The 26499-nt window shown below is 44.8% G+C and overlaps 2 protein-coding genes across 4 annotated transcripts in view; one reads left to right on the top strand and one right to left on the bottom strand.

Annotated features, from left to right (window-relative positions):
* The window catches only part of TM4SF19 (transmembrane 4 L six family member 19), a 31710-nt gene extending 14633 nt beyond the window's left edge, over positions 1-17077 (top strand). Inside the window, exons 5-6 of one of the 2 annotated variants that reach the window (XM_068280459.1) lie at positions 158-347; positions 16803-17077. In XM_068280459.1, the coding sequence (XP_068136560.1) occupies positions 158-347; positions 16803-16823 (211 nt within the window). In that variant the 3' untranslated portion in view covers positions 16824-17077. Of the gene's footprint in view, positions 1-157; positions 427-16802 lie in introns of those variants that run through there. The other variant, XM_068280458.1, reaches the window with a different exon arrangement.
* Positions 11116-26200, bottom strand: LOC137571412 (sialidase-4-like). 2 transcript variants are annotated; one of them, XM_068280455.1, is made up of 4 exons: positions 26114-26200; positions 22978-23183; positions 16795-17050; positions 11116-13406 (listed from the first exon to the last, which is right to left on the bottom strand). In XM_068280455.1, the coding sequence occupies exons 2-4, from the start codon at positions 23176-23178 to the stop codon at positions 12304-12306; spliced, it is 1560 nt and encodes a 519-aa protein (XP_068136556.1). In that variant the 5' UTR covers positions 23179-23183; positions 26114-26200; the 3' UTR covers positions 11116-12303. The 2 variants fall into 2 exon arrangements, with proteins under 2 accessions (XP_068136556.1, XP_068136558.1); XM_068280457.1 differs by lacking the exon at positions 26114-26200 and having other exon boundaries at positions 22973-23060.
* Between the last annotated feature and the right edge of the window lie 299 nt (positions 26201-26499).

Genomic DNA, 26499 nt, shown 5'->3' with positions numbered 1-26499 from the left:
ACTGCTCGGAGTCCCTTTAAAATTATTGGTAACCAATAAGCTACTGTGGTTTCTGGGCCTAAGTTGTGTAAAATCATATGTCATAAATATACCTTTTACTTACATTGCATTTACTAAATGGAACGCTGTTACAACTGATCTCTTATTACTTTTGCAGCACAGAAATCTCCTTTCCTGAAAAATCATCCTTAAAACTGTCCTGCATTGATCCGCCAGATATAGAGACCTGGAACTCACATTTCTACGTCTCCCTGGGCCTAGTCAACTTATTGGAGATAGTCTTGTGCCTATCCCAGCTGGTGAATGCAATCCTTGGTGTGTTTGTTGGACACTGTGACCAGAAAAAGGTTTGTATTACAAAAACAAAGATGGCTGCTAGATCATGTGCCACAGTAACGTAGCTGCAGAGCCATTGAGAATCTTACCCTGGCCCCTCCCCCAACACTGTCTATATCACAGTCACATGATGCAGAGCACCAAAACCTACTTTCTATGCCACAGTGATGGCAAGGATGGTTTTACTTAAAATGGGACCCTGGGTAAAAATGATCTTTGGGCCCTTCACATATTAGTACTTACTTGTAACTGATAGTAAAGGTGTTGTGACCAACACAGTCCCTGACTTGGCACCCCTAAGGAGCTTGGGGCCTTGCCAATTGCCCAGCTTACCCCATGGATGCACTAGCCCTGAGTATGAGACAGGTCTAATCAGGGTAAGGGAATAATTACCCCTCTTCAACGCACATATAGAAGAGACCACTGCCACTGCTGCGGCACCAGTTATGATCAAATGAAGGGGATGAAGTAAATGTGACCATACACTGGCAGATGGCCTTCAGATTTGGCCAAAAGATCCTTCACTGATCAAAATCTGAGCAAAAAGGGATCCATTACTGCTGTACACTGTAAACAGATTTTCAATAGACGTAGTCACGTAATGTACATGCTGTTGGTTCATGGTGGTACAGTGCCCTGGCAGGGATGGAGAAGAGTTGTATGAATATAACATTGGGAAGGCTCCTTTCAATAGAAAGAGCAAATAACATTAACTCCTTCAAAGAGTAGTGCACTACATCCACTTTCGACACCAGTATAGTTTTATAAGGACATAATTTCTTCAGTGTACCACAATAAACTATTGCAGTACAGAACTTGATTCAACTTTATTGGCACAAAAAAATACAAAAATAGTGCTTTTCATAAAAACTCTCATCCAGGTATTCAATCTTCATGTGTATCACAAAACAGCAACAGGGCAAAGAAAAACCTTCATGAGACTGAAAAGGTATATAATCTGGCTTGACGTAATAAGCAGTTATAGTTTTAGGCAATGACACATGTTTGTTTCGGGCAAAATCCCGAATCATCAGGCCTTTGTGTATATAAAATTCTCATAAACCCAATTAGCAACAAAATCAAGGTGCTGCCACAGACTCTAATGCAATTATCGTAAATACGGCGAAAAAAGCAGAAAAAAGGGTGCCGCGATAAATATTGTTAACAACATTAGAACATTAAAGTTTTTAAAGTATGTTATCGTTTTAAAAGCTTGCAACGTTATAGTTTCTATCATATTATTTTGTTTGTATGTACAGATTTTACATTATCAAAGATATTGGCCTCAATTCACTAAGATCATGCTGGAGATAATAAGGCAAGAGAAAATCTTACCACCACACAGTGAGAGAGTTATCTTATCTCTTCATTCCTTAACCACTTCGGGACTGGCCGCCTAACCCCCCTTAAGGCATTTTGTGGTGGAGGGGGGTGCGCGCGATTGGGGGGGGGGTCGGGCGTCCGGATCCTCTCTGTGGCTGGCTGGGCAGTGTCCCCCCCCATGGTGTCAAGTGTCTCCCCTGTAGCTGGCAGCCATCACTTACCTTTCAGGCTCCAGCAAAGAGCCGCTGAAGCCACCTCTTCTCCAGCCGGCATCTCCGCTCCAAATGACGCTCAGGTCGGGTCGCGGCTTGATGACGTCATCAAGCCGGGACCTGGCGCTGACGTCAGACGGAGCAGAGATGCCAGCCAGAGCAGAGGGGGGCGCCGATTGTCGCTGGAACGGCAGGGAGGTGAGTGGATCCTCTTCTTTTCCCCCCTGCCGCCGCCGCTGTCAGAGTGATCACTACGATCCGACGGCGATCGTAGTGTTCACGTGATCAGCAGCCATACACGATGGCTGCTGATCACTAGGGGGAGATGCCAGCTGTCATATGACGCGTCGGGAGTGGTGCTTTAGCGTGGACGTTGAATCAACGTCCGGTCAGAACGGTACCACCACCTGCCAGACGTTGATTCAACCTGCGGCGGTCCCCAATAGGTTAAAGAGGTGGGCGGAGCTACGCAGCTTGACTTCCGCCATTCTCCCACGCTCTGGTGAACATGATGCCTTTTGCCCGGATAGCCTCCTCCGTCATTGGTCTCCATGGTTGAGCGTGGCCTATTTGTTCCCGTTCACGGAAGTTGGAGTAGCAAGCGGGACATACAGATGAGCAAGACGGTTTTACTTTTCTCCATACACCGTCACATTAACCACTTGAGGACTACAGTCTTTCTAACCCTTAAGGACCAGGCACTTTTTTTCCACTCAGACCACTGCAGCTTTCACGGTTTATTGCTCGCTCATACAACCTACCACCTAAATGAATTTTGGCTCCTTTTCTTGTCACTAATAAAGCTTTCTTTTGGTGCTATTTGATTGCTTCTGCGATTTTTACTTTTTATTATATTCATCAAAAAAGACATGAATTTTGGCAAAAAAATGATTTTTTTAACTTTCTGTGCTGACAATTTTCAAATAAAGTAAAATTTCTGTATACATGCAGCGCGAAAAATGTGGACAAACATGTTTTTGATAAAAAAAACCCCATTCAGTGTATATTTATTGGTTTGGGTAAAAGTTATAGCGTTTACAAACTATGGTGCAAAAAGTGAATTTTCCCATTTTCAAGCACCTCTGACTTTTCTGACCCCCTGTCATGTTTCATGAGGGGCTAGAATTCCAGGATAGTATAAATACCCCCCAAATGACCCCATTTTGGAAAGAAGACATCCCAAAGTATTCACTGAGAGGCATAGTGAGTTCATAGAAGATATTATTTTTTGTCACAAGTAAGCGGAAAATGACACTTTGTGACAAAAAAAAGAAAAAAAAAAAGAATCCATTTCTTCTAACTTGCGACAAAAAAAAATGAAATCTGCCACGGACTCACCATGCCCCTCTCTGAATACCTTGAAGTGTCTACTTTCCAAAATGGGGTCATTTGTGGGGTGTGTTTACTGTCCTCGCATTTTGGGGGGTGCTAATTTGTAAGCACCCCTGTAAAGCCTAAAAGTGCTCATTGGACTTTGGGCCCCTTAGCGCAGTTAGGCTGCAAAAAAGTGCCACACATGTGGTATTGCCGTACTCAGGAGAAGTAGTAGAATGTGTTTTGGGGTGTATTTTTACACATACCCATGCTGGGTGGGAGAAATCTCTCTGTAAATGACAATTTTTTCATTTTTTTTACACACAATTGTCCATTTACAGAGTTATTTCTCCCACCCAGCATGGGTATGTGTAAAAATACACCCCAAAACACATTGTACTACTTCTCCCGAGTACGGCGATACCACATGTGTGGCACTTTTTTGCACCCTAACTGCGCTAAAGGGCCCAAAGTCCAATGAGTACCTTTAGGATTTCACAAGTCATTTTGCGGAATTTGATTTCCAGACTACTCCTCACGGTTTAGGGCCCCTAAAATGCCAGGGCAGTATAGGAACCCCACAAATGACCCCATTTTAGAAAGAAGACACCCCAAGGTATTCCGTTAGGAGTATGGTGAGTTCATAGAAGATTTTATTTTTTGTCAAAAGTTAGCGGAAAATTGATTTTTATTGTTTTTTTCACAAAGTGTCATTTTCCACTAACTTGTGACAAAAAATAAAATCTTCTATGAACTCACCATACTCCTAACGGAATACCTTGAGGTGTCTTCTTTCTAAAATGGGGTCATTTGTGGGGTTCCTATACTGAACTGGCATTTTAGGGGCCCTAAACCGTGAGGAGTAGTCTGGAAATCAAATTTCGCAAAATGACCTGTGAAATCCTAAAGGTACTCATTGGACTTTGGGCCCTTTAGCGCAGTTAGGGTGCAAAAAAGTGCCACACATGTGGTATTGCCATACTCGGGAGAAGTAGTACAATGTGTTTTGGGGTGTATTTTTACACATACCCATGCTGGGTGGGAGAAATACCTCTGTAAATGACAATCTTTTGATTTTTTTACACACAATTGTCCATTTACAGAGTTATTTCTCCCACCCAGCATGGGTATGTGTAAAAATACACCCCAAAACACATTGTACTACTTCTCCCGAGTACGGCGATACCACATGTGTGGCACTTTTTTGCACCCTAACTGCGCTAAAGGGCCCAAAGTCCAATGAGTACCTTTAGGATTTCACAGGTCATTTTGCGGAATTTGATTTCCAGACTACTCCTCACGGTTTAGGGCCCCTAAAATGCCAGGGCAGTATAGGAACCCCACAAATGACCCCATTTTAGAAAGAAGACACCTCAAGGTATTCCGTTAGGAGTATGGTGAGTTCATAGAAGATTTTATTTTTTGTCACAAGTTAGTGGAAAATGACACTTTGTGAAAAAAACAATAAAAATCAATTTTCCGCTAACTTTTGACAAAAAATAAAATCTTCTATGAACTCACCATACTCCTAACGGAATACCTTGGGGTGTCTTCTTTCTAAAATGGGGTCATTTGTGGGGTTCCTATACTGCCCTGGCATTTTAGGGGCCCTAAACCGTGAGGAGTAGTCTTGAAACCAAATGTCGCAAAATGACCTGTGAAATCCTAAAGGTACTCATTGGACTTTGGGCCCCTTAGCGTACTTAGGGTGTAAAAAAGTGCCACACATGTGGTACCGCCGTACTCAGGAGAAGTAGTATAATGTGTTTTGGGGTGTATTTTTACACATACCCATGCTAAGTGGGAGAAATATCTCTGTAAATGACAATTGTTTGATTTGTTTTACACACAATTGACCATTTACATAGAAATTTCTCCCACCCAGCATGGGTATGTGTAAAAATACACCCAAAAACACATTATACTACTTTTCCTGAGTACGGCGGTACCACATGTGTGACACTTTTTTGCAGCCTAGGTGCGCTAAGGGGCCCAACGTCCTATTCACGGGTCATTTTGAGGCATTTGTTTTCTAGACTACTCCTCGCGGTTTAGGGCCCCTAAAATGCCAGGGCAGTATAGGAACCCCACAAGTGACCCCATTTTAGAAAGAAGACACCCCAAGGTATTCCGTTAGGTGTATGGCGAGTTCATAGAAGATTTTATTTTTTGTCACAAGTTAGCGGAAAATGACACTTTGTGAAAAAAAACCAATAAAAAATCAATTTCCGCTAACTTTTGACAAAAAATAAAATCTTCTATGAACTCGTCATACACCTAACAGAATACCTTGGGGTGTCTTTTTTTCTAAAATGGGGTCACTTGTGGGGTTCCTATACCGCCCTGGCATTTTACGGGCCCAAAACCGTGAGTAGTCTGGAAACCAAATGTCTCAAAATGACTGTTCAGGGGTATAAGCATCTGCAAATTTTGATGACAGGTGGTCTATGAGGGGGCGAATTTTGTGGAACCGGTCATAAGCAGGGTGGCCTTTTAGATGACAGGTTGTATTGGGCCTGATCTGATGGATAGGAGTGCTAGGGGGGTGACAGGAGGTGATTGATGGGTGTCTCAGGGGGTGGTTAGAGGGGAAAATAGATGCAATCAATGCACTGGGGAGGTGATCGGAAGGGGGTCTGAGGGGGATCTGAGGGTTTGGCCGAGTGATCAGGAGCCCACACGGGGCAAATTAGGGCCTGATCTGATGGGTAGGTGTGCTAGGGGGTGACAGGAGGTGATTGATGGGTGTCTCAAGGTGTGATTAGAGGGGGGAATAGATGCAAGCAATGCACTGGCGAGGTGATCAGGGCTGGGGTCTGAGGGCATTCTGAGGGTGTGGGCGGGTGATTGAGTGCCCTAGGGGCAGATAGGGGTCTAATCTGATAGGTAGCAGTGACAGGGGGTGATTGATGGGTAATTAGTGGGTGTTTAGGGTAGAGAACAGATGTGAACACTGCACTTGGGAGGTGATCGGACGTCGGATCTGCGGGCGATCTATTGGTGTGGGTGGGTGTTCAGTTTGCCCGCAAGGGGCAGGTTAGGGTCTGATTGATGGGTGGCAGTGACAGGGGGTGATTGATGGGTGGCAGTGACAGGGGGTGATTGATGGGTGATTGACAGGTGATTGACAGGTGATCAGTGGGTTATTACAGGGAAGGACAGATGTAAATAATGCCCTGGCGAATTGATAAGGGGGGGTCTGAGGGCAATCTGAGCGTGTAGGCGGGTGATTGGGTGCCCGCAAGGGGCAGATTAGGGTCTGATCTGATGGGTAACAGTGACAGGTGGTGATAGGGGGTGATTGATGGGTGATTGATGGGTAATTAGTGGGTGTTTAGAGGAGAGAATAGATGTAAACAATACATTTGGGAGGTAATCTGACGGCGGGTTTGCGGGCGATCTAATGGTGTGGGTGGGAGATCAGATTGCCCGCAAGGGGCAGGTTAGGGGCTGATTGATGGGTGGCAGTGACAGGGGGTGATTGATGGGTGATAGGTGATTGGCAGGTGATTGACAGGTGATCAGTGGGTTATTACAGGGAAGAACAGATGTAATTAATGCACTGGCGAATTGATAAGGGGGGGTCAGAGGGCAATCTGAGCGTGTTGGCGGGTGATTGGGTGCCCGCAAGGGGCAGATTAGAGTCTCATCTGATAGGTAAAAGTGACAGGTGGTGATAGGGGGTGATTGATGGGTGATTGATGGGTAATTAGTGGGTGTTTAGAGGAGAGAATAGATGTAAACAATGGATTTGGGAGGTGATCTGATGTCGGATCTGCGGGCGATCTATTGGTGTGGGTGGGTGATCAGATTGCCCGCAAGGGGCAGGTTAGGGGCTGATTGTTGGGTGGCAGTGACAGGGGGTGATTGATGGGTGATTGATGGGTGATTGATGGGTGATTGACGGGTGATTGACAGGTTATCAGGGAAGATAGATGCATACAGTACACAGGGGGGGGGGGGTCTGGGGGGGGGTCTGGGGAGAATCTGAGGGGTGGGGGGGTGATCAGGAGGGGGCAGGGGGCAGGGGGGGATATAAAAAAAAAAATAGCGTTGACAGATAGTGACAGGGAGTGATTGATGGGTTATTAGGGGGGTGATTGGGTGCAAACAGGGGTCTGGGGGGTAGGCAGGGGGGGGTCTGAGGGGTGCTGTGGGCGATCAGTGGGCGGGGGGGGGCAGATCAGTGTGTTTGGGTGCAGACTAGGGTGGCTGCAGCCTGCCCTGGTGGTCCCTCGGACACTGGGACCACCAGGGCAGGAGGCAGCCTGTATAATACACTTTGTATACATTACAAAGTGTATTATACACTTTGTATGCGGCGATCGCGGGGTTAACATCCCGCCGGCGCTTCCGTACGGCCGGCGGGATGTTACGGCGGGTGGGCGGAGCCAGTTGCCGGGGGAAGCGCGCGTCATCAATGACGCGATCGCTCCCCCGGCATGCCTAAAGGACGCGCCGCCTGAAGGCGTATTGCGGTCCTTTAGGCGTCCACTTTGCCGCCGCCCATGGGCTGTGGGCGGTCGGCAAGTGGTTAAGCATCATAAGAAGCCGCTTGCTGTACACTTGATGCATTGGAGAGGCGCAGGAGACGCCGGTGCACACGCTTGGTGAGACCTACCCTTTATTATCTATCTGGCCATATGAACTGTGATACTCTCAAGGAATTGGTTCTATAGCCCTGGTTGTATTGAACAGGATCAGGATTTGATATTCACCTCCTGTAGCCAATACCTGGAGTCCAGTGGAAACACAGAGACTTTACTAAGGGGGGCCCCCACCAAAAATCGTGATCACGCATTAGGCACCAGTATGTAAGCGCGGGATGAATGATGTGTGCATAGGATATATTATATATGTGCATATATTTATTGGAAACATGATTTCATGCTGAATCTGATAGCTATAAAGCTTTTATTCACTCTTTTTTAACATTGCATCATGAGTATTCTATCCACATGAGTATTTTTGGAGCGTTTTTTAATGTTTTCCCTTGTTTGGATTAATAAAGTATTTGACACTTTTGCATACTAAGGTGGCCAGTAACCCATATATTTTTGTGCGTATTACAGTTAAAGAGGAACTCCAGCCTAAACAAACATACTGTCATTAAGTTACATTAGTTATGTTAATTAAAATCGATAGGTAATATAATCTCTCACCCACTCTGTTTTAAATGAACAGGCAAATGTTTGATTTCATGATGGCAGCCATCTTTTTGGTTGAAAGGATGTGACAGAGAGCATGAGACACAGTTCCAACTGTCCTGTGTGCTGATCACCCCACCCAGTTGCTAGGCAACGTGAATAACAACATAGGAAATCCCATCATGCTTTGCACAGCATCAGGGAAAAAACGCCCAGGCAGATTTCTTTGATGGGGCGGAGCTTAGCTAAAAATGCAGCTAAAAATGATGCTTGGGTTAGAAAAACAAAGTTCTGATGCAGTGAAACTGTTAAAGAAACACCAAGCCTTTTCTGTTTTGCTGAGTAGATTTTTAGTCCGGAGGTTCACTTTAAGTTACTTCCTCTGTAGTTAAGTTACCTCCTCTGTAGTTAAGTTACCTCTTCTGTAGTTATTTTCACATGCAGGTAATTAACAGCCTGTCTATGTCTGTAGTTATTTTTTTATTTTTTTATTTTTTAAATATCTTTATTTCAAATTTTCCCAAATATAAATAGCATACAAGTACAGTAAAAAAAATAAAAAAAATCTAAGAAAATAGTCTCCATATTTTTCCTATACACAGTGATCTATCACTCGCTTACAATATAATGCCAAGTACACACCACACAACTCTCCGCCAGACTCCCTCCCAGACCCACCCGCCAAATAGCCCCTCTCCATGCCGCAGGCAAATCCACCAGGAGAATCCAACAGAAAACTGAACGGCGTGCCCCCAGCACAACAGGTGTCCTTCCCCTTCCCTATAGATCTGTTTCACATTCTAATGTCATACCTTCCACCATGGATATTAATTTATAGCACTGTGTCTTTTATGTGACCTTTCTCGTATCTTAAGTTCCTATGCCCCCCACACGCAAGTGCCAGTTCCCACCATTCAAGCCTCCATTCTCTCCCCCCCCCCCCCCCCCCCAAGGGTCAGTCCGTCTCGTTCTTACTTTAACTTCTCCTTATTTCCTAATTCCTGTCCATCAAAACCCCAGGGGTCTCATCTCATTCCGATTTTCTCCTTATTCTGTCATATTCATCTAAGGCTTTGAATTCAAACCATTGCCTCCATCTTTCCTCATGTCTCCCTGTATCTCCATGTACAAAACTAGTTAATTCCTCCATTTTCCAGACCCTTTCCAGTTCCACAAACCATTCCCAGACACTTGGGCCTTGTGTCGATTTCCAATGCCTTGCTATGAGGGTCCTTGCTGCATTAATCAAGAACCCCACCAAAGACCCCTCATATTTCTTTGATGGCCACTCATTGCTATGTAGTAGAAAAAAGGCGGGGTCATCCGGGAGCTCCTCCCCCGTTATTTGGGAAGTATAGTTTTTCACAGCCTCCCAGAACTCTCGTATTTCTTTGCACCCCCAAAAAATATGTAATATATCTCCCTTTTCCTTTCCACACCTCCAGCACTGTGCTGAGGTACCTGGGAACATCCTACTCAGCCTCTCCGGGGTGAGGTACCATCTAGCAAATATCTTATATCCTGCTTCCTGGCCCCTTGTAGATATAGATGACTTGCTTGCCATTTTAGTCATTTTCTTCCACTGTTCCTCAGTGAATGGTCTTTCCAGGTGTCTGTAGTTATTTTAAGGACTGAAATGTTAACTTAAAGAGAATCTGTACTCTAATATTCTTCCAATAAAAAGCATACCATTCTATTCCTTATTTTCTCCTGTGCCCCTCGAGGCTGTCTCTGCCACTCCCTGCTGCAATCCTGGCTTGTTATGAACTGTTTTAGGCAGTGTTTACAAACAAAAAACTGGCTTCTAACCACAGTATCATAGGTTGAGAACTAGCTTACTGTGTGACTCATGCAGAGCTTGGAGGGGGTGTGTAAAGATTCTGCCAATGACAAGCAGTGCTGCACATTCCACACATTCCAGCCTTAGCCCGACAGACACGACAGAGGAAAGGAGATAAGATTTATTACATAGACAGTGCAAGTAGGAAAGGCTGCAGTAAGACAGAGCACATTAGAACAGGTATAGGAACTTATAGGATACAAGAAATAAGGCTTAACATTTTGTTACAGAGTCTCTTTAAAGACAGAGAGTTAATTTTAGGTTTGCCTGAGGTAAAATGTTTCTTGAAAACTACATGCCTTATCACCATGGTGGCAGCTCTAGAAACATTATTAAAGACAGGAGATAAGCTTAGTGAATTGAGGCCAATATCGTTTCTATATGTTTCTATATGTAAACGGTGTTTCTGCAGAGGGAGTGGTTAGGGTTAGGCACCACCAGGGTGAGTTATTAGGGTTAGGCACCACCAGGAGAGGGTTCTGTGTGAGAGTAGGGTTGGGTTAAACTGTATTGTTGAATTACATAACGATTTTTAACGTTAATATTGTTCGTTATTATTTCCCGTCTGTTTTTACAATGGTATTTATCGTTAACCAAGTTTGACAACGATGTTTATCGTTATCAGATTTTGTTAATAACCGGCGCCATTTCATTGTCCAGCTGGGCCCTTTTTTCTCACGACGCCCTTTTTTCATGCACGCGATGATGGGCATATTTTGCCCTGAAAAAAAAACATGTAATTGCCTAAAACTATAACTGCTCATTACGTCAAGCCAGATAATATACCTTTTCAGTCTTGTGAAGGTTTTTCTTTGCCCTGTTGCTGTTTTGTGACACTCATAAAGATTGAATACCTGGATGACAGTTTTTATGAAAAGCACTATTTTTGTATTTTTTTGTGCCAATAAAGTTGAATCCAGTTTTGTACTGCAATCGTTTTTCGAGGTACCCTGAAGAAATGATGTCCTTATAAAACTATACAAGGGATGGAGAAGGGACAGGAGGAGTGCCCCGGTGTACAGGTGCCAACACTCTGCATAGCCCTGGGGAGCACATTTCAGATGGGGGATGGCCTGGGGGGTGTATCGGCCATCCCCAAAATCGACTGCCATGCACACGACTGCCTTCTTTTAAGCGAGATCTTTCCATCCAGAGTGATCAATATTTTTTTTTTTTTTATCAAGTATGAATGGAATACATACACTTGTCAAAATCAATGTGTATGCATGTGTACCTTGAAGCCCTAGGTGGCCCCTCTGTTCCAGAAGCCAAGATATCGTAGCAGACTCTGCATCCCCTGTGGTGTCTACAATGATGTGCAGCCCACGGATTGGTTCTCACCTGACAGCTTATTTGATTAGCCCCATGCAAAATGATAAAGCTGTCAGTCAATCCATCATTAATTTCCAAACTTGATTAACCCAATGCAAACTTACACTTCAGGTCATGCAAATCTGGTCCTGTTGTATAGAAAAATCTGACTACAAGTCTCATCTCTAAAAGCCAAGGCAAGCTGAGAAGATAATGACTATGGATTTGCATTTCAAAGAATGAAAGAAAAATATGCTTCTCCTATACTAATATGTTTACATTGTGAACACTGCTAGTGTCCCATGTTAGAATGTCAGCCAGGACACTATTTGTATGGAGCTTGTATGGGATACTCTAGTTTCCTCTCACACCCCCAAAAAACTGATAGGCTAACTGGTTTCTACACTATGGAAAAGCCACTAGACTGTGAGCCCTTCTGAGTGGCAGACATGTGTAAGTAGATGGGAGATTGCAGGGGAACCCAGAGGAGTGGGGTGGGGGGTGGGGGGGCAGCTACCAACCTTCCTTTTCTCTGATACGCCAGATCAGGTGTTTTTGTGGCCACACATGTTATGGGTGTGAAGATCCTGATGGCCTCGCTTATTTTATGAGCCTTGCAAAATGGGCTTCCAGGCTGTGAGGGTCACCAAGAAGGAAGGGTTGTTAACATTAAGGGGACCCATCAAAATTTTGCTGAGGCGGACCCATGATTTGTAGCTACGCCCCTGGTCACAAGAATTATTTAGTGGATTCTTTAGTTACATGACGTGAAAAACAAGGTGGTATGCAGAAACCTAATATAGCTTGAAGTATTTTATTTTTATGAAGCTTTACAACTTGTTTTTCTTTTTGACTTGTTGAAGGACTGATACTGATTGAAATCACTAGGGTTGGGTGGCAGGTTCTGGATGACTTCATACAGGGTAAAGATGCTGAATGATATCTGCTCATAAGGAGACTTTATACCATTTTCATACAGACAAGCAAAGGCAACTATGGGTGGTAACACTCTGGTTCCACCTTCACTAGGAACTACCTCTATATATGCCAGGTCAGAGTAGGCACTAGGTCCATCATAGATGACCCAGGGACCTCTCCAGCTATCAGCATCTTTGGGATAAGGACTGAGGTAAACTCCTAGGTTCACACGCGACTGTGGGCTGGTGGGGTGGGAGTACAGCACCCATGTTGGGGTTTGGAATGTTTGGTCAGCTTTGTATTGAGTCTGACTTTTCACTTGTTCATCTTTTAACTTTAACATAGATGGCAGTCCCACGCTTACATAACAATTCTCCTTCCAAACATCCTCCCGTAGTATTGGTTTTTGGAATATCAGCTGACTGATGCTTCTTCCATACTTCGGTTGCCACTGGCTTAGCCTGTTTTCAGATGCACGGGTTTCTTCTTGTGCTTGTAATGTTTTTTTGCCCCTGCTTTTTACTTCTGCTACTTTAGCTAAAACCTGTGTGCTGCAAGTCTGGCAGCAGATCTGACCATTTGTGTTACATCTTGGCAAGGTCAGTGGAGCAGGAAATCCAATGACGCTGCCATGACACCCAGTAGGGGTCTCCACTAACCTCTCTACTAACTGTCCAGGCTGGAATTCAATGGCTCCATCATAGCTCAAAGCTTGTACTCGGAATCCTAGAGAGCTCCTGGCATTGCAGTACAGGACGTTACTTCCATCCGCTTCATCCACTGATACCAGCTGACACTCGACTGTGTGCAGATTGGGTATAAATTGTCCAACTTTCCAGGACCTTCCATGGTCATCGCTGCGAAAGGCAAAGGCACGTGGTGTAGTCTGGCAAAATTTGCCAAAGCAATTTCGGCATTTAATGTGATAGGTGTAAGCGGGAATGAGGAGACGTCCATATTTTAGTTGGATTCCATGGCCTGGCCCCAAAGCAAAGGTAGCCCACTCTAAAAAAGAAGACGAATTAAAAAATTATGCCCTGTAAACATGGCAATCTGCTATGTGCAGTGATGAATGTTTCACTCAGAAAATAAATGGACTTCTATTCATGGAATAATCCCCTGTGAATCAACTGTTTGATGGCTATTTGAACCAGATTGGTTATCTCAACATTTCTTTTATGTGTATTTAATAACCCATCTATTTTAATTGTAAGGCCGCATCTGGAATATGGAATTCAGTTCTGGGCACCACATTACTGGAAAGATATTGCAGTTTTACAGTAGGTGCAGAGACGAGCCACAAAATTAGTGAGACGGATGGAAGATCTCACTTACCAAGAAAGGTTAGATAAACTGGGTTTATTTAGTCTGGAGATTCAAAAGCCCTTGTGTAGTCTGGAGAAAATAATCCTTAGAGGGGATATAATTAACATGTACAAATACACCAGAGGGCAATATAAAAGCTTGGCAGGAAAGCTTTTTGTCCCTAGGATTTTGCAAAAGACTAGGGGACATGATCTGCGCATGAAAGAAAAACATTTTAGTAATTTATCTAGGAAAGGGTTCTTTACAGTAAGAGTGATTAAAATTTGGAATGCATTGCCACAGGAAGTAGTTATGGCAAATTCTTTATTGGCGTTTTAAGGTGGCTTAAATGCTTTCCTTGTGTTGAAAAACATCCATGGCCATAATGACTAGGTAATGCCCAGTGACGTTGGTCCAGGGATTTTATCTGATTGCCATTTGGAGTCGGTAAGGAATTTTTTTTCCCTTTTGGGGCTAATTGGACCATGCCTTGTAAGGGTTTTTTTGCCTTCCTCTGGATCAACAGGGATATGTGAGAGTGCAGGTGGGTGTTGTACTTTATATTCTAGTTGAAGTCGATGGACGTATGCAGGAGTCTAGTCCTGGGAAAAGAAGTGAGTGGACTCACCTAGAAAACGGGCGTGGTCAAGCATACTGTGGGCGTGGTCATGGGTGGGGCAAAATATACATGACCTTAGCAGTGATGTAAAAGGAACAGGTCTGCCGGGGAAGTTTGAGCTCTGCCGTAGTGTATTCCCCCAAAATAGATGTAATCTGACAGCATTTCACCAAAAAGACACATAATCTGGTAGAAGTTCCTCCAAAATACGGATAATATGGCAGTGGTTCCCCCAAAATAGATAATGTGGCAGCAGCAGTTCCCCCAACATACACAATTTGGAAGCAGTTCCCCAAAATATGCGAAACCTGGCAGCGGAACACCCAAAATACATATAATCTGGCAGCAGTGGTCCCCCAAACATACACAATCTGGCAGCATTTCCCCAAAATACGCATAATCTGGCAGCAGCCGTTCCCGTAACATACACATAATCTGGCAGCTGTTCCCCAAAATACACGTAATCTGGCAGCAGCCGTTCCCCTAACATACACATAATCTGGCAGCCAGTTCCCCAAAATACATAACAGCGGTTTCACAAAAATGCAGATAATCTGACAGCAGTTCCCCCAAAATAGGTACCCCCAGCATAGGTAGCCAGGTCTATAGGTGTCCCCAGTATAAGTAGCCATGAGTATAGTAGTCCCCAGTATATGTAGCCAGAGGTATATGTGCCTAGTATATGTAGCCAGGGGTATTTGTCCCCAGTATATGTAGCCAGTGGTATACGTGCCCAGTATATGTAGCCAGGGGTATACGTGCCCAGTATATGTAGTCAGGGGTATATGTCCCCAGTATATGTAGCCAGGGGTATATGTGCCCAGTATATGTAGCCAGGGGTATATGTGCCCAGTATATGTAGCCAGGGGTATATGTCCCCAGTATATGTAGCCAGGGGGTATGTGTCCCCAGTATATGTAGCCAGGGGTATATGTGCCCAGTATATGTAGGCAGGGGTAAACGTGCCCAGTATATGTAGCCAGGGGTATATGTGCCCAGTATATGTAGTCAGGGGTATATGTGCCCAGTATATGTAGTCAGGGGGTATATATGCCCAGTATATATGTAGTCAGGGGTATATGTGCCCAGTATATGTAGCCAGGGGTATATGTGCCCAGTATATGTAGTCAGGGGGATATGTGCCCAGTATATGTAGCCAGGGGGTATATGTGCCCAGTATATGTAGTCAGGGGGTATATGTCCTCAGTATATGTAGTCAGGGGGATATGTGCCCAGTATATGTAGCCAGGGGGTATATGTGCCCAGTATATGTAGTCAGGGGGTATATGTGCCCAGTATATGTAGCCAGGGGGTATATGTCCCCAGTATATGTAGTCAGGGGGTATATGTGCCCAGTATATGTAGTCAGGGGGTTTATGTGCCCAGTATATGTAGCCAGGGGGTATATGTGCCCAGTATATGTAGTCAGGGGGTATATGTGCCCAGTATATGTAGCCAGGGGGTATATGTCCCCAGTATATGTAGTCAGGGGGTATATGTGCCCAGTATATGTAGTCAGGGGGTATATGTGCTTAGTATATGTAGCCAGGGGGTATATGTGCCCAGTATATGTAGTCAGAGGGTATATGTCCACAGTATATGTAGCCAGGGGGTATATGTGCCCAGTATATGTAGTCAGGGGGTATATGTCCCCAGTATATGTAGTCAGGGGGTATGTGCCAGAATAGGTAGCCAGGTGTCCCCCCCAGCAGGAGGGGAGCAGTGCAGAGAAGACTGAGAGCTGTGAGCAGCAGTGGAGAAGGGGGCCATCTCCCCCCCTTCTCTCACCTCGGGGCTCTCCTTCCCTCGCTCTCCCCTTCACAAGTAATGTGCGGGCAGCCGGCAGCGGGCGGGACTTACTTCTCCTCGTCGTCGGGAACACCATATCTGCATGCCGCAAGTCTGGTCTGGTTCAGACCAGAGCAGCGGCACACAGATCCGGCGCCGGAACGAGTAGAGGTAAGTCCCGCCCGCTGCCGGCTGCCCGCACATTACTTGTGGAGGGGAGAGCGAGGGAAGGAGAGCCCCGAGGTGAGAGAAGGGGGGGACATGGCCCCCTTCTCCACCGCTGCTCACAGCTCTCCTTCCACTGCGCTGCTCCCTCCACACATGCCAGCGTGGACGGCGTCCACCCTCGGGAAATAGTAAGTGGACGCCGTCCACACGCGTCCACGCCCCACTCGACCTCTGGACGTATGTCTTTTTAAACCCAAATAACTATGTAACTATGTATTACAGTGCTTTGCTGATCGACGTAGATCAGCAAAGCGCAAAACGCGGGCTGAAAGTGCCCGGGTGTGAGCAGGGCCTTACTGTAATAGAATTATCAGGCCTGGTTTATATAAATCAACATTCTATTAATTGTATATAAAAATGTGCTGAACTTGGACTTACACAAATTGCAGTTTTACATTTCTTTTACATTGCTCACAGTATTTATTACATTGACATATGATTTATTTTTTGTACCTTTTAAGGATTCCCCAATCACCGTGTGAGTCAGATCTGTGACATCACTCCAGCTCTTTCCCTGGTCGGTGCTGGTTACGTAGCACAGGCGAGCCAGGTTGTGCCCAGTGACGATCTGGTAGGATTCACTTGTATTCCCCCGGACAGCTATGAAGAAGAGGAAGACCTGGCCAGTAAAGTCATCGTAGATTGGGCACGGGTTCATGGAGCGGTGTCCAGGCAGGCGGGCTCTGTCCACGGCACACATGTCCTCCCACTGGGAAACAGAATGTGTTTATATGAACTCGTGTAAACGTTTTATTTAAGTAAATTATTTAAGTTATTTCTACATTTTACTTGTTCTGTGCTCATTAGTTTTCATTTTATGCTGTTACATTTGTGGCTTCACAATAGGGACCTGTTCACTCGGCAGGGGGTCATTGTGCTGCGCCTGCCAATCGCCAGTGATTTTCAAAGCACTTGTGCAGTGTCACTCCATGAGGGTGTTCTTAGGGCCCATTCACACTCGGGCGATTAGCAGGCATTTACCACTAGCCACCAAATCACCAGAGATCAAAAGCACTTTTTAAAGTGCTAGTGCAATAAAAAGTATATGGTAGTAATCAGTAATCTAGTTGTAAATAGAAGTAAAGAAGTAGGCACAGTGGATATCTGCCTTAGGGAGTAATCTCACTTCCGCAATCGCCGGCGATTTGCGATTATCAGCAAACGCATACGTGGTGCATTCAGCGCTTTCTTGCGATCTTTGAGCAATAGCGATTACAATACTAACGAAATGCTAATCGCGATCGCTTAAAAATCGCAAAACAGTACAGTGAAAAATACACTTTTATTGCATAAAAATCACAGCCGCAAAATGCTAGCGCTATTCGCTAGCGTTCTGCGATCGTAAGTGTGAATGAGCCCTTACAGCAGCATTTACATTTTTGAAACCTTGCTACATGTACCATTTTTCCGAGCAATTCAGCTGAATGGAATGTACACAAATGCACATTCCTTTAAAAATCGCTCTGAAAATTTAAATTGCATTGTAAATTCGCTATCACGAAGGCTGCTTCCCCACACATGTTTGCTGCGGTTTGTGGCAGCACAATTCGCAGGGAAACCATACATTGAGATTCACAGTGCAATCGTAACGCATGACTGCTGACAAAAATATGCGCATTGCGATTTCCAGACATTGTAATAAATAGAATTGCAATCACATTGCTGGAGATGGCATCGGAATGGAAGTGGCGTGCATTGCGTCAGCACTTCCCTTTGCTGATGCGTTCAAGTGGGGAAGGGGTCTAGGTGCTTATCGATTGCGTTTTGCAGTGTGAAATAAGCCTAACAGGCAAAATATTGAGGAGGATAGAAATCCATGGCAGCTCTCTAAGCATCAATGATGAAGCTACCCACAGTCATAAGATCTACTATTCAGGTAACAACATATAGGGGAGGGCTTATCACTGGTAGGGATGGTTAATTTGATGCAAATAATTCTGAATTGATTATGTATTATGAAAATTGTATGCAAATGTATGCACTTTAAAAAATGGGCTAGTTGACAGGATTTCAAATTGCATACATTTGCATACAAAATTTGCATAGGCTCAGAATGATTTGCATCACATTCACCATCACTAATTTTTGGCCATAAAAATGGCTTTTGAGTTTTGATTTATTTGCTGCCACCTAGGGGCCTGTTTCTATATCTTGAGGTGGCGCATCAAACGGCAGTGCTAGATGATGTCTAGTACTTCAGTATAAAAACCAGGCAAGGATATCCTCTGAACAGAGAAATCATTCTGTGAAATAAATGTACTACAAGGTATTTCTAATTCAAGAAAAGCTACACTTTTATTGAGAGATATGACATATCAGTGCTGCACAAGCAATTTTGTCATATAAATTCCATTTACTTTTCAGTCTAGAGTCAGCTATGCTTTTCCAGACATGGCTGATGATTCAGAAGACGCTTAATTCCAGTCATATTTCCAGAGTATACTATAAACCTCTTAGCAGGGGCGCCTCTAGCCATTTTGTCACTCCAGGCAAAAAAACCTGTGGCGCCCAAATGGCGTTCCTTCATGAAAATAATCGTAATGCGGCAGCGTTTCTCCAGGAGATAACTGTAATGCGGCAATGTTTCACCAGAAAATAATTGTAATGCGGCAGCGTTCCACCAGAAATTACACTTATTGTGGGAGCGTTCCACCATAAAATACATGTAAGAAAGAAACTACATGTAAGGAAGAAGGCACACAGGGGGACATAGGTAGGCACAGGGGGACAGAAGTAGGCACGACTGTCAGAAAAAAGTCACTATGGGGGACAGAAGGAGGTACAAGGGGACAGAAGAAGACGCACAGGGGAACAGAATAAGGCATAATGGGAGACAAAAGGAGGCACAATGGGGGGCAGAATGAGACACAAAGGAGAACAGCTGAAGGTACAGGAAGACAGAAGTAGGTACACAGAGGGGCAGCAGGAAGTACAGTGGGACAAAAGAAGGCATGAGGGCCAGAAGGAGGCACACAGGGGGACAGAAGGAGGCACATAGGGGGACAGAAGGAGGCACAAAGTGGGGCAGAAGGAGGCACAAAGTGGGGCAGGAAGCGGCACAATGGGGACAGATTGAGGCACAATGGGGACAGATTGAGGTACAATGGGGACAAAAGGATGCACAGGAGGAAAGAAGGAGGCACAGGGGGACAGAAAGAGGCACAAAGGGGACAGAAAGAGGCACAAAGGGGACAGAAAAAAGCACAAAGGGGGGCAGAAGGAAGCACAGGGAGACAATAGGAGGCACAAAGGGGGACAGAAGTATGCACAAAGGGGACAGAAAGAAGCACAACATGGGGAGACAAGACAGCAGAGGGGGATGTAAGGAGGCACAGGGAGACAGAAGGAGGCAGAGGGGGACAGAAAGAGCCACTGGAAGACAGGAGAAGGCACAAAGAGACACAGAAGGAGGCACAGGAGGACAGAGGAAGGTGCAAGGGATAGAGGTGGCACACGGGGACTGAAGAGGCCCATGGAGACAGAAGGAGGCACAAAGGGAGACAGAAGGAGGCACAAAGGGAGACAGAAGGAGGCACAGGAGGACAGAACGAGGCAGAGTGGGACTGAAGGAGGAACAGGGGGTGGAGGTAGCACAGGGGGACACATAAAGGCAAAGGGTACATGAAGAGGCACAGGAGGACAGAAGGAGGCAGAGGTGGCACAGGGGGGACTAAAGGAGGCACATAGAGACAGTAGAAGGCACAAAGGGAGACACAAGGACAAACAGGGGTTCAGACATGGCACAAGGGACTCAAGGAGGCAAAGGAGACAGAAGGAGGCACAAAAGGGACAGAAGGAGGCATAAAGGGGGAAAGAAGGATGCACAAGGCACAGAGGTGGCAGCTGCCTGCAACTTACGCTAAGTAGATGAAGCAGAAGCAAGTAATAGAACACCCATGGTGCCACAGAGCCCCTAGTGGCCAGACCGCAAATTGCCTTCCAATCGGTTTCAGCACACAGACCATGCAAGCTGTGGTCGCGATCAGCGGGCAGAAACCGACAGAATTTAGGCAGCAGCCTGACCAGAAGGGAGCCTGTGAGGTACGGTAGTTACAACTTACACACTAGTTCAGGGTATAACTGCCACCACTTCTGCTTTCCTGGGACAGAAGCACCCACTGACTAGCTATTTCTAGTCCTGCAAATAAAACGGTTAAACACACTATATTCTGTCTAGCTGCCAACAACACAATAGTAGCGTCTCTCCAGAAGTCTGGGTTCAGTTTCTGTGTATAGCTGAATAATAGGGTATCTGAATAATAAAGGACGTTTGAACGTTGTTTATTAAATATGCAATATGAATAATTAATCTATACAGAAAATAATGAAAATCAACAATTATTGAGACATGAGATAACACAGTATGAAAAAAAAGAGAGAAAAAACTGATACTTAAAGTTTATGGAGAGATGTCCTTTTGAGGGAAAATCATAAAGTCCTTGGTTTCAATTTCAGCAAAATTCTTTTGTTTCAGATCAGAGCAAAGTCCAAACAAGATGGCCGCTAGCCATGTGTCCTCTGGCTGGCAGCAGACAGACTCTCATACAGATGGAATTTGGAGGACTGAGGTCCGCCTGCTGGCCATGTGCTTTTGATGAAGCTGGTTTGGGGGCGTGGCAACCCTCTGAATTACCCACCAATGACAGTTCATTCCCTGTGAGAGATTTTAGGCTTAAACTTATAAAATGCCGTAACTCATAAACGATACATGTCATATTTAGGTGGATAACAGATTCATACTTGTCGGAAAATACAGATTAATATGATATCAGATGTGAATTGGGTAGCTTCTCAGATTCCAGAGAAGATTCATATCGCAATAACTGGACGAGATATTGCCATGAATTTTATATCCGGACGTTGGGCAGACTTTAACGAATAAGACTATATGAATTTCATAGCTGTGCGATATACGGTCTCCATATAATTGGTAAGAAACCATACATCACATGCATTCATATCTGTCCTTATCGGTGCCGCCCCGGCTGCTTTCTCATGGCCCCCTGGGAAGCCAGCTTCCTGGCTCTTTTCATGGAGCCATTTGGCTGTGGGGGGAATGAGCTGGTCCCTGCAGGGAATCTGGCCACGTGCGACATTCCTGAGGGGTGAGGGTAATGCTTTGCTCACAGGGGGACAGATCTCTGGTTTAAAAAAAAAACCACAAAGAAGTCATTTTCTGATCGCTTGCACGACTGGCAAATCTGACCAAGAAATCGGAAAAATCGACGGCGAATCTTCCAGATTCGCCTACATTCCTCCCGGCTTTTACAGCGATTCTCTCAGCTAAAACCAAACCTCCCATCTGTTCCTAGTCAGAGGGAGATTACACATCACATCTCAGTTAACGATTTGTGTCGCAAACCGACCGCGATTGCGTCTTGGCCAACTGGGCGTCGCCTGGCGTCACACATGGGGTGGGGCTTAGTTTGGGGGTTGGGCTTGATTTGGGTGTGGGGTTTAATCCAGAAAAATGGCGCCCCCCAGGACCAATGACACTCCAGGCAATGGCCTGTACTGCCTATGCCTAGAGGCGCCCCTGCCTCTTAGTGAATTCCACAACCAAATGTCCCTTTGCAGACCCTCTGCAGTTCATCTGCAGGCACAGCCAGTTAGAATTCTGTTCACCTAAATAGCTTGCCTAAATAAGGAGAGATTGTTTTTTCTCCCAGAAAGTTTAGATGTCTCTTAGGGCTGGTGCACACCAGAGCGGTTCTGAAGCGTTTTTAAAAATGCTTGCAGGGGGGAAACTGCTTGGTTAATGAAAGTGAATGGGCTGGTGCACACCAGAGCGGCTCATTTTTTCCACAAACGCAAACTCGGGGGCTGCAGCATTTTCTAGATTTGTGAGGCGTTTCTGCCTCAATGTTAAAGTATAGGAAAGTGGAAAACCGCTCTGAAAAACGCTAGAGCAGAGCCGTTTTCCAGACGTTTTTGTTACAGTAGCTGTTCAGTAACAGCTTTACTGTAACAATATATGACATCTGCTACACAAAAACGCTCCAGAAAACGCTAGGCATGTTTAGAATACATGCCTAGAATTGCTCTGAAATCTGCTTCAAAAACCTCTAGTATTTTGCAGATCTGCTAGAGGTTTTTGGTGTGCACTGGGCCTAAGTGGTCTCATTGAAAACCTTAAAGCTGTTTTTATTTTGTTTTACACCTGGCCCCGCCCCCTCAAATCACACGGCAACTCCCCAAAAAATTGATTCATATGACCCTGCGGGAGAGTGTGCCAATGGGGTCGTATGCATAGCGCCACCCTTTTCTCCCCTTCCTGTTGGATAGAAAGTACATCAATGGGATACCCGGCTTCCCTGTTGAATTTGTGTTGTTCTTCGCATGTGCACCGCACTGCCGCCACCAACAAATTTTACATTTTTGTGTCACTCATTGACTTCAATGCATTCCGCTGAAGTCGTACGGTAACATGCTGTTGACTTTGCTGGTCAGCGGTGAATCTGGTATTTCTGGCGTGACGTGATTAGTATACAGGACCCCATACACTTTCTTTGGTGTTGCGTTACCCTGTGTGCAGAAAGGGTAACACAACTCAAGGAAACTGCCCAAGTGTAAAAAGGGGCCTTAAACATTCTGTATTCATTGTTCTAGCAATAGAGTATTATTATCCCACCTGACCTCCACATAGTTGCGGTGAAAAGTGCCACGACGAAGTACCAGCAAGTTGGCATGGGCATCATCTGCACTCAGCCTTTCTTCTGCAAAAGCCAGTAAAGTTGACCAGCGTGGGATGTAGAGGAGGGCTGGTACGCGGTATGTGACGCCATTCTTTTCCTTCTCATATAAGACTGTGCGCGCAGGCAGGTGGCGAGATCCCATAGCACCTTATTGATAGGAAATAAAGGTTAATCAATCAGTGGATCCCTGCGAATCAGCACACATGCAAGCTGTGTTTTCACTCTGCCTCAATATGATGATTTATAGTCAAAGTCAATCAGAGTCATATCTAGGGAGTACAGCGGCTAGGGCAAACGGGGGTGCACCCGTCCAAATATTTTAACGTGTAGTCTCATTTGAATTGGAATCCATGTTAAAGTGAAGCATGGCCTAGAACAATGGAATATGGCATTAGGTCAGCCTATACATATCCCCAAGTAACCGTAAGGCAGCTTGTCCCCCCAAAAGATTTACCATGCAGCAGAATGTCCCTCAAATAAAAACTAGAATCTGTATGGAACACCAAGGATAATATAGAACAGTGCCCCCAGTAAGCAGCGCCCATGGCACATGCCATACCTGCACTCCTGTAGATACACCTCTGAAGTCAATCTGTTTTAATTTCAAGAGCCCAATACTTTATAACACAAACACCCCAAATCTAAAACAAGGAAAATAAATGAAAGCAATAGCATCAGAAGCTAGACCAGGCATGGGCAAACTTGGCTGCCAGCTGTTAAGGAACTACAAGTCCCACAATGCATTGCAGGAGCCACAGTCATGACTCATAAAGGCAAAAGCATTGTGGGACCTGTAGTTCCGTAACAGCTGGAGGGCCGAGTTTGCCCATGCCTGAGCTAGACGTATGCAGATCTGAAGAATGAAGTACAGGACACAGGAGTAAGTATGAAAAGTATAGAGGAAAACAAATGAATTTTCTTATTTATCATTTTAATGAAATAACTGACTATTAAACATATCATCTAGAACATTGGACAATGCTATTCTGGAAGGGGAGGGAGGAAGGTTTTGTCACATCAACAGCAACTTAAAGGGGTTATTTCGCGAAAAAAGTAGGCAGTTAAAAAATGTGACAGATGACAGGTTTTGGGCCAGTCCATCTTTTTAAGGGGGATTCTCAGGGCTTTCTTTGTTTTCAACAGCATTTCCTGAACAACAGTTGCAAAGTCTAACTGACAAAATAGTGTGCAAGTGAGTAGGGAGGCTGGCTGTTATCTTACTATGTTGGCAGTTAAACTGCTGTTCAGGAAATGCTGTTGAAAACAAAGAAAGCCCTGAGAATCCCCCTTAAAAAAGATGGACTGACCCAAAACCTGTCAGTTCTGTCAGATTTTTTAACTGCCTACTTTTTTCGCGAAAGAACCCCTTTAATTTCGACAGACTTGTCGGAATAATTTGTTGTAGCTACACACACAAGTGCTTAGAGCTGTGGTTGTACACTGTATTCCTTGTACAACACTCTTACTGCCCTGTACACTGCATTCCTTATATACGCATCTTACTACCCTGTACACTACATTCCTTATATACGCATCTTACTGTTCCTTATACACCTCTCTTACCATCCTGTACCTGTACACTGCATTTCTTATATACCCCTCTTACTGCCCTGTACACTGCATTCCTTATCTACCTCCCTCACTGCCCTGTACACTGCATTCCTTATATACCTCTCTTACTGCCCTGTACACTGCATTCCTTATGCACCTCTCTTACTACCCTGAACACTGCATTCTTTATACACCTCTTACCACTGTACTTGTACACTGCATTCTTTACAGACCTCTCTTACTATCCTGTATCTGTACACTGTATTTCTTTTATACCTCCCTTACCACCATATACCTGTACACTGCATAACTTATACATTTCTCTTACCATTCTATACCCGTACACGTTATTCAATTCAATTCAAATCAATTTCACTTTACTCCTTATACATGTCTCTTTCCATCCTATATCTGTACATTTATTTAATTTATTTATTTATTCAAGTATTTTATATCGCGCCGACATATTACGCAGCGCTGTACAGAGTTTATAGTCTTGTTACTAACTGTCCCTCAGAGGAGCTCACAATCTAGTCCCATTCCTTATACCCCTCTTTTACCACCCTGTACCAGTACACTGCATTCCTTACAGACCTCTCTTACTATCCTGTATCTGTACACTATATTTCTTTTATACCTCTCTTACCACAATGTACCAGTACACTGCATAACATATACATTTCTCTTACCATTCTATACCCGTACACGTTATTCAATTCAATTTCACTTTATTCCTTATACATGTCTCTTTCCATCCTACTCCTGTGCTCCTTGTTACACCCCTCGTTTACCACCTTGTACCTGTGCACTGTATTCCTTACAGTTCTTTCTTCTCACTGTTTACCATTATTATTATTTATTGTATTTATAAAGGGCCAACATATTACGCAGCGCTGAACATTAATTTAGGTTACAGACAATATTTAGGGGTGACAAACAGCAATATGACAATACAGGAATACAAGAAAACCAGATCACACAGCACAGTATGAGTACAAGGTAATGCTTTGTCAGTCACTGGATGGGAGCATGGAGATTAGGCAAGTTAGGTTCACTCAGATGCATAGCATGGGTGCACAGTAATGGAGGTGCATGATCAGGTAGGACACAAAAGGAGGAGGACCCTGCCCAAAGGCTTACAATCTAAAGGGAGAGGTAGGGACACGAGAGGTAGGAGACCAGAGTTCAGCTGTAGGTTTAGAGCAATTGTGAGGGGTGGTAGGCCAGAGTGAAAAGGTGAGTTTTGAGGGCCTTCTTGAAGGTGTTGAAGGAGGGGGCTGCCCTAATGGGTGCACCTGTCTTATCAGCCTATGCCCCTAAACTCTAATCCCTATACACCTCTCTTATTACCCTGTACAGCACACTGAGCTCTTTTCCTAGAACTGCTGTTATCACCATATATCTTCACACACAATTCTGCACAACATTCTTCCGTTCATTGCACTCATTATATGGCTCATTTACCATCGTGTGCTTCTCTATTGAGTTTGCTCTGTAGACATGCTTGTCTCTCCTGTGATAATTACCTGTGTGGTTGGGCCTCTAGGTCCGTGTTCTCCTCTTCATGCCACTGGCTTCTCTCTGGTTTCTGTTTATTCATGTTTGCTGTGCTGTTTCTTCTTCCAGGGCTTTCTACCTACAAACCTAGATGTGATGACACACGCTGACAGAGGACATTACAAGTGACCCAGAAATCCCCCCAGCGTCAGCACTCACTGGCTGACACTGTGTCCTCTGGTCACAGCTGCATTTATCTGAGCGCTGCTTATTTCTGCTCTTTTCTACATATGCTAAGTTGTGATGATCAGAGAAACCAATACTACAATTTAAGGGAGATTGGCAGTGGCGTAGCAATAGGGGTTGCAGAGGTTGTGACCACATCGGGGCCCTTGGATCAGAAGGGCCCCTGAGG

Source organism: Hyperolius riggenbachi, chromosome 4, assembly GCF_040937935.1.
Source record: "Hyperolius riggenbachi isolate aHypRig1 chromosome 4, aHypRig1.pri, whole genome shotgun sequence".
NCBI lineage: Eukaryota > Metazoa > Chordata > Amphibia > Anura > Hyperoliidae > Hyperolius > Hyperolius riggenbachi.
This window is presented reverse-complemented; position numbering and strand designations above follow the sequence as displayed.